The 8,572-nt window shown below is 47.8% G+C and overlaps 1 protein-coding gene across 1 annotated transcript; it reads right to left on the bottom strand.

The window, feature by feature from the left end:
- Positions 1 to 5,589: 5,589 nt before the first annotated feature.
- ACRALDRAFT_2029034 (uncharacterized protein) lies at positions 5,590 to 8,362 on the bottom strand (the record flags this gene model as incomplete). The annotated part of the gene is made up of 3 exons (XM_071020567.1): positions 5,590 to 5,828; positions 5,933 to 6,369; positions 6,435 to 8,362. The coding sequence occupies 3 exons, from the start codon at positions 8,360 to 8,362 to the stop codon at positions 5,590 to 5,592; spliced, it is 2,604 nt and encodes an 867-aa protein (XP_070873710.1).
- Between the last annotated feature and the right edge of the window lie 210 nt (positions 8,363 to 8,572).

Here is an 8,572-nt window from a genome sequence, read left to right as displayed (position 1 = left end):
ACTCCTAAGAAAGATACTAGTATTCCGGTGCGTCCTAAGACGCCTAAGAATATCTCTAAGAAGCCTTCGGCACCGGTCACGCCTAAGAAGGTCACTAAGGTCACGAAGAGTCCTAAGAAGACTCCTAAGTCCTCTAAACCTTCTAAGTTCGCTGGCATTAACTTAAATAGTTATAAGGTTATTCAGACATCGCCAAAGAAAGTCTTAGTATAGCCTAGGAAGATTAATATCCAGGGCAAATAGATTAAGGATATAAAGGAGTAAGATAAGGGTATCGAGATATCTTGTAGTCACCTATTCTATAAACTATATAATCCTCGCCCTATAGACTCTCGCGTTAGCCCGATCAGGCCTAGCTTATTCTCCCGGGACGACTAGGTTCACTTATATAACAGTATCTACTATGCGATACTTCACGATACCGCCGTTAATAATTCCTTATATATACCGCCTTCACGCGCGATTCCCTGGGAAGGATGGCTACGACATAATACTGGAATTAAGTAGGACAAGGATATAGTTACGACTACTATAAAAAGAGCTTATACTAAGAAGGAGGACTATATAGTTAGCGGACGGACTCTCCGTAAGCGTAAGTGAGTTTTAGAATAGTTCTGCTAGATTATACTTAGCTTAATCAGGGTAACCTAATTATATTTAGAGTTATCATAGCCACGAGGACGTAAGTAAGATAACTAGGGCCGATTATAAAGGGGTGGATCGGAGACCCAGTGCTATATCGTTAGGATATCACGTAACATTATAGGACGCGCGTATCTTTTTTATTTATCTTATATATTATATATACATAGCGACGCCACCTAGACACAGAGGATACTTATCCATCCTACACAATCATTATCCTTTTAACCCTAAGTTTTACCACGTTCATTATATTCACTTCGATCAAGCTACGTTACCCTAATCAGAGCAGCGCGCACTCCCAGGAACCTTTTCTGAAGGTCTCCTTATTATATGTGTTATTTTGGTTATATGCACTTCGTGGTCTTAAGCACTCCTGTTGTCGAAGACTTGTCCGAGATCACACTGCCTAAGCCGTTCTGCATAGTGACGGCTTCGCCTTTCTTCAATACCATGCTACGCACCACTATCCGGCACTATACCAGGACCCAAAACCATATAGCTCTAGATTAGCGCTAGCACTATACGGGCACTAAACCCGTATAGCGCTAGATTAGTGCTAGCCCTATACTAGCACTAAACCAGTATAGCGCTAGACCGGTGCTAGCACCATCCTAGCACTATACTCAGTATAGCGCCTAGCCTTAGATAGCCCGAGGTTCCCCCGTAGATATACATAGCCGGAACCTCGCCCTCTCCTTTAGAGAATCCATCCTATTTATATATCAGTTACTACACCCTAAGGTTACCTAACTTAAATCCTCTCGTAGGTCCTATAGTACTGGCTAGCTAGAGATATATACGGTTAGTGTATATTATACTACCTATATAATCTATACGCTTTTTAGGTTAGAGACGTTAGTTTATTAGTCCACTACGGGCAGGGTAGGCGGCCAGGGGGGCCTATTCGGCATCGTAGGGCCGTCTAGTTAGTAATAATAGTAAGGTCCTGAGTTAGCTAGTTAAGGGCCTTATTAATATTAGAGGGCGTTATTAAGGGGCCTGGTTATATAAGGATCCCGGTTACTACCTAGTAGGCGAGGGAAGGTACGAATTCCTTTCAGACCTAGTATAGGCGGTCCGGGGGCCTATAATAAGGCTATATCGGTAGGGCGGTCTATATTAAGGTAAATAGTCGCGGTTTAGGAGAGATAGTCTAATCCGATAACCTCGTTATCCGCGCTATTATAGCTATAGCGGAGCCTCTAGGACGCCTAGATAAGGTCGATAGTGCTTAGCTATTAGCCAGGCCTATACTAGGTGGTTATACCGGGGGGAGGTAATAAGGTTAAGGTTTTAACAGGTAGTTAGCTTTAGGAGGGTACTAGACCTAGGATAAAATCTAGGATAGTTAGCCTAAAGGGGATAGTAAAGGTTAAAGTCTCTAAGGAGGATATAACGGCCCGGGGGGGGGCCCCTATAAGGTCCGTGGTTAAAGGGGTATACTATAGGGTAATAATGGATTAGTAATTCTCGGAGTAGATTAACTAGATCGTGATAGCCTAGTCGCCTATACTAAAAGTGACCGTGTAGGAGTCCTAGTAGGCCCGTTATATTTATATACTTAGGGGGTATCGCTTATAGATATAAAGCAGGGCCCTGCTACCTCCCTAAATTAGGAGGTATAGGGCCCTACTTAGGGCTTTTAGTCCCTTCGTAAAGGGGTTAAGCCCTGGCTCTTAGATAGCTATACTATTATACTTAGTGCGGGCCTAAAATAAAAGCTCTGCCCGGGCCTATTTAGCTCCTATATTCTAGGTTAGGACACGGAGCTTTATTATCTAGAGGGGGAAGGGTTCGGGGCTAATCTAGCCAGTACGGCCTCCTAGGTATCTCGAGGCAGGGTCGGGTCGGTCCCGCGGGGGATAAGGAAAGGCTCTAAGGGCCTAAAGGCCGGGGGATATTCGCGGGGTCGCTTTAGCGGGCGACCAGGACCGCGGCGGATAAGGGCGGCTTATAATAAGGTAAGGGAGGGGGAGGGTAAGGGATATCTAAGGCGGGGTCGCGGGTATACCGCCTTAGTCTATCTTATAATATTAAACTCTTTTACCTGGTATTTATATACTTCCTAGGCTTTAGCGGCTTTATATCTTTAAACCTAGTAGTCGTTATCGAAGGTATTATGGTTTTTATTATATACGGCGTATCGCCGGGTAGCTTTCGGGGCCGATACTAGGTAGTTTTCGAAACTATTTTAGTCGGTAGACTCGGGTTTAGCGTAATAGCGGCACCGCCTCTCCGCCTCTAGGCACTAGGTAGCTTTATACCCGAACTATAGGTAGTTAAAGTATCGTAGAAGGTTTATATTAGGGTCGTAGGGCTTATATAGGTAGCTACCGCCCTTTAGTAGGAGGCTATTCTATATAAGATTCTCTACGCCTTCTAGCAAGGTAGTCTTAATAAGTAATATCATTACTTTACTAGTACCGTATCGGGGGAGTCGGATCTTTACTCGGTATATTTTCGTGTCGGGGTTAGAGGTATATAGGGACTATAGGAGCTTATTTTCGGATAGTAGGCCTAGGATCGAATAAGGAATAGCTTTTACTAAGACTAGGTAGGTTCGGGTGGCTATTTTAGCCCCGGGGCTAAAGGCCTATTCGACCTAGTAGTTAGCGAAGTTAGACTATTATTAGGCCCCTTTAATAAAGGTTAGGTATATATCGCCGCTAAGTAGTCTCCGAGCCGCTATAACGTTATCGCGGCTAATAACCGTGTTCACGGCTTAGATAATCTCTTTTAGCGACTAGGCTTAGAGTGCCTAGTCCGGCTAGTCTCTATATTTAATAATTAGTTCTTTATAATATTAAGCTAAGATTACTCGGGGGGGGGGGGGGGGGGCTAGGTCCTATAAGGGTGCTATAGCGGGTAGCGCTATAGCCACTACGGCCTAGGTCGGCTTTATTCCTTTTCGGAGTTCCTCCCTAATTATACTATATACAGTAGTATAGAGGTATATAATCGGGGCCGTTACGGTGCTCTGGCTATTAAGGCAGCGTAGCTTAATAAGCTCTTCTACTAGCTCTATAACCTAATTAATCGTGTTTCTATTAGCTAGTAGACTTTAGATTAACGCCTTAACTTATTAGATCTTTGTTCTAAGGGCCCGCGGTGCCCCCGTGTCGGTCTTAGTTCGGTTATATACGGGATTACCCTGGTTTAGGCGGTAGGAATCGAGTAGTGGTCGTTATCGGTGGGGGCGGTTTAAAGGATTTTTAGGAGGTAGGCTAGTCGCCACCACCCCTTTTATCGTATCCGCCCCCGCGTCCGCACTACGGCTTCTACTCGGTGCTATCACGGTATAAAGGAGGGAGTTAGGTTCCTTTTCTAATTAGTTTCGTCGTTTTTACTAAAGTTGCGCGTCGGTTCAATTTACGTTAATTAGTCCTTATATATATAGTCGAGGTAATTAAGTAAGTCTTTAGGATTATATTAACTATTAGTTCTGCCCGCGGCCTAAAAAGAGGTAATAACACGGCGGGGGGCTTTATTAAGGTAAGCGTTAATAAAGTACTATTTCTTACGAGGGCTTTAAAAAAGATATTAATCTAATAGGAGCTTCTCGCGAATCTTGGATAATTAGTTTATATACTCTAAGCGTTCACTATAAAACTTCCACGGTAATAGGGGTGCCTTAGTCCGAGGGTTTAAGATAGGTGGTAGGTATATATCAAGGTGTATAGTTAGAGGCCTTATATAACCTTTTCTAATAGGGTAACTAGGCGTAGTATAGCTATATATTATTAGTTTTATATTATTTCTAATAGCTAGTTAATAATATTCTATTATTCTTAGATCTGGGTAGTTAAGGTTATAATCTAAGTCTATAAAGGGCTAATAATTTCCCTCCTCTACTCCGTAACCTTAGACTACTCGCCCGCTAAGTATAATAGAGCGCTAGGGGGTGGATTAAAGTGATAGTCTATCTCTATTAGCGTAGCGCGTGGGTTTCGCTAAGCTTTAGATATATAAGCGGCTAGTAACGAGTTATTTATAAGGTAAGGCCGAATAATTAAATTATCTAAAGCTAAGGAAAAAAGGAGGAAAAAGAGAAATCTCTATAGGCACTTATAACCTAAATATAATATCGCGGCGACCCACTAGGGACGCGATATAATTAGTCGGAAGATCCGGTACTCTACCGGATTATATCCACAGGGTTAACCCGTAATATAATATAACCCTAACTATTCCTTTAGCTAGCCTATTAGTTAGTTTAGTTAGTTTACCCCGCGCGTGCCGTTCTTTATAGTAACGCCCTTGCCCGTTTAAATTATATATCTAAAAAGAGATACTATACTAGTATATAAATAGTTTTTATACGCTTTATTAACTTTATAAAGTACTTTACTACTTTTATATATAACTCGACTATATTATAATAGTCTAGTCTCTCTTAGAAAAAGTAACCTATATACTATTAAACTTAGAATAAAATTTTCCCTCTAAGGATATCGTATAGTAATAATTGGATAGCTAAACATAATACATATAAGGACCGTGAAACGGCCTAAAACGTTAGAAGTAACCCTATTTCTTATAGGAAACCGCCCTGAGCGATAGAAGAGACCGGTACAGCCGTCCAAGCGAACCAGTACTTAGCAGAGAAAACAATGTCGTAAGGATGGATCGTAAAGAGTGTAGTTGGCTTAGCGTGCGTCAGAAAAGGTTAGCCACAAAGTCGTAATCGTGTCTGGACTGCATGTATCGTATATTCTAGTACTGCCCGGCGGCTATGTCGTTGTACTCATTTCGTTTGGAAAGCATATAGTGAAGTGTGGCGTACTGGTTGAAATCGGAAATAACAAAGAAGCCGGATAAATCGTATAGATGGTAGCCTTGTTTGGCGTAGGTGACAAGGTGTGGCTGCTCGCCAATGCTCCTCACGGTCGAATATCGTCGGTTCAGTTGGGTTGCCGTCGATGTCGGTAATAATTTTGCTCAGCTTCAACTCCTACTCCAACCCCGAGCGACGCCGACAACGGCGAGGGCGATGACGGCACCAATGATGAGAAGTCCCAGGACGGACATGCAACGGTTCAGATTCCTCCACCACCGACAGCTACGATATTCCAAATCATCATCCCGTGGTGCGCGACAGGCCTGTTCCCCATCCAAGGCGGGGATATCTGATTCACCCAGCTGCGGTCTGTGCGGAAGGGGAAGGCATGACGCTACCATCCAAGCTACATGAAGCACAGTAGTTAGCACCAAACCCCGTCAGGAGAATCATTGGATGGGGAAGAAAACGGGACAAGAAAAAAGCAAAGGGCAGGGTCGGTCCTCTCACCAAAAGGAAAGATGAAGCCCACGACGAATGAAAAGAATTGAATGTTCCGCCTTCCCCAAAACCCGCCATCGCCCGACCATTTGACGGAAGGTGGCTCCCAAATTCTGTACTGAATGGCCCGCTGATCACGGGCCAGGCGTGGTGACCAGACGCTGGAGGTCTTTTTGGATGGGACCAGTCGCCGTTGGATACTTCCAGCAGGTATCTGAATGAGATCCACGGGCTCGGTCTCCAGTGGCCGAGGCACATCCGTCGGGGGTTTAACCTCCCGGCTCGTCTGGTTATGGGTGTACATGTACAAGACAGTATTCTCGGTTTTCGGGCAAGCACTATGCAAAGAGCTTGAGGAACGGCTGGTATCATTATAACCAGCCATTGATTCGAGAGATGTCGCTTGTCGAAGCCAACGTCGTGGCTCCCCACTACCGTAGTATAACCTGTATAGCATTCGATGTTAACGGATGGCCATCGCGTATATTCAGATCAGGCGAGTTCGGCATACCTGGCCCAAGCTGGAAGAGAAGAAGTATTGAAACTGTTTGTCCGGGAACTTCCAGACGAATGGAGATTGCGATCCGAGGATGTATTAGACAAGAAGCTTGACAGTCGCCGCCGCGATGGCCGGTTGTGGAGTTGATGCAAGTCCGCTAGTCCGTCGCCATGTTCGTCTTGATCTTTAACCAGCAACATCATACCGCCACGATCGTAAGTCGGCATCGGCTCCTCGACTGATGCCGCAGGTGATTGAGGTGTTAAGTGGCGGTGGACATCGCGAGGAGGCTGGGAGTAGGTGTTCGGAGCCAGTCGGCCATGACCTCCTGAAAGGCCGCGGCGGTGACGGGGCGGAGACGACAGGAGCAACGCAGAGCAGGACATGAGCCCGCTTGCCTCTTCACCGCCCTCAGAAGCAACGGTGGACGGCTGTGAGCCCCAAGGACGAGAATATGATACCATAGGGAGTTGGGCCGACAGGGGCAGAAGATTGGAGGAACCTGAAGTCCAAGAGCCATGGGGTTGGGCAGACGCGGGAGGCGGGATGTCGGGCTGGTACAGCCAGGCGACGGGGCTCAGTAGAGCACCGCGAATGGCTTCTTGACCACCGAAAACACTGGAGATGGACGTTAGAGACGCTTTGTGAAAAAGTCTGCTCGAGCGGGACTTCCTCGAAGCCAGTGTTTCAGACGACGATTTCTTTTTCGCGGGTCGCAATGGCGGTACGACGAGGCTTTCCTGTGAGAATTCGGGACGAAGACGACGCGCTGCTATAACCACGGACGGCGATGACTGTGATGGGTTTCCGTGAATCACGTAATTCGCGTCGCCTACAGCGGTATCAGGCTGAAAGGAGTCTGGAGTAGACGGGACAGGCGGCGAAGATCGGCCGAGGATTTGGTAATTGGAGTCCCTTGAAGACGGAAGCGGCACGCTCCCGCTGTCGACTGTTGTGTCCAAAACGACCGGTGAGGTGCCAGCGTAGACTTTGTAGTTCGTCGTCTCAGACCTCGTCGACAAGGAACGCGAGGACAGAAAAGAGGTCTTGTTTGTCAGCAAGTGGTAGCGGGGCCCGTCGACGGCTTCGGCTTCCGGTAGGGCAGGGAGATGCGGATCGGACGCAGGGGACGAGGTATGCGGCGGATCAGTGCATAAGCTCGGCTTCGAATCCGGAGTTTCGGGGACTTTGCGAAGCCCGCCCACTAATCGATAGTTCCAGGGAGACGAGTTTTGGTCTCCGGTCCATTCAGCGGAATGAGAGCCTGGTGTACATGGAGATGCACTACGCTCCGGCAGCGTGGTCAAGGGCGAACTCGGACGACCCTCGCTCGGCCAATCAAAAGAGGAGAGTTGTTCGATGGAGCTCGAGGTGGACAAAGACGACGAGGAGGGTCTGAAAGCACCCTGGAAGCCAGGTTGCGGCTGGAGGCTGAAGGTCTTGCTGTTGGGGTGGACAGTGACGAGATTGCGACGTCGGGATGGGGGACGTCTTGAGAATGTCACAAACCCCTGGTCGGCACCTGGCGACGCATGAACGGGTGAGATATCCGAGGGGATACGGGACGATACAGTCGGTGCCTCGGAGACAGGGGTGGCGTGAGTGCCTGGATAACCTGGCCTTGACCCGGGCCGCACTTTCGGGTTTGAAACAGGACGCCCTCTGGCAGCGGCAAATGGACGCGACGAAGTGGGTGAGCCTGGCGAAGGCGGTGCGGACACCGTTTCGTAGACATTGCGCGATTGAAAATGTGAAAAGGCGTCGTCCGCGCATGTATCGTCAGTGTCGTGGCGAGTGGCGGAGGATAAGACACGATCATCGCTTGGCGAGTCGCTAGGCCGTGGGGGGCTATAGGGTACGATGCGAATGGCGAGCGGGTTGGTCTGTGGCTGTGATCTGTCGTGGAGAGGCTCGCGCTGAGCTTGCAACGACGCAGACATGCTCGTGCGGAATACGGGCTCTCGGAGGACGACCCAGGGGCCGGGAGTCTGGACTGACAAAGGAGGATGCGTTGCCGGGTGCGGCGGCGGCTCCGGTAAGTGCACCGATGGCTGTCCAAGTCAACGGGGAACGCCGCCTAGCCTGGCGGAGCGAGCCGACAAAGGAGAGCGTGTGGACAACAAACAGCACCGGAATTGTAGTAGGAGCGG

The sequence above is a fragment of the Sodiomyces alcalophilus genome, assembly GCF_042370955.1.
Source record: "Sodiomyces alcalophilus JCM 7366 unplaced genomic scaffold ACRALscaffold_6, whole genome shotgun sequence".
In the NCBI taxonomy this organism is placed as follows: Eukaryota; Fungi; Ascomycota; class Sordariomycetes; order Glomerellales; family Plectosphaerellaceae; genus Sodiomyces; species Sodiomyces alcalophilus.
The sequence above is the reverse complement of the archived record's forward strand: the minus strand, read 5'-3'. Positions and strand labels throughout refer to the sequence as shown.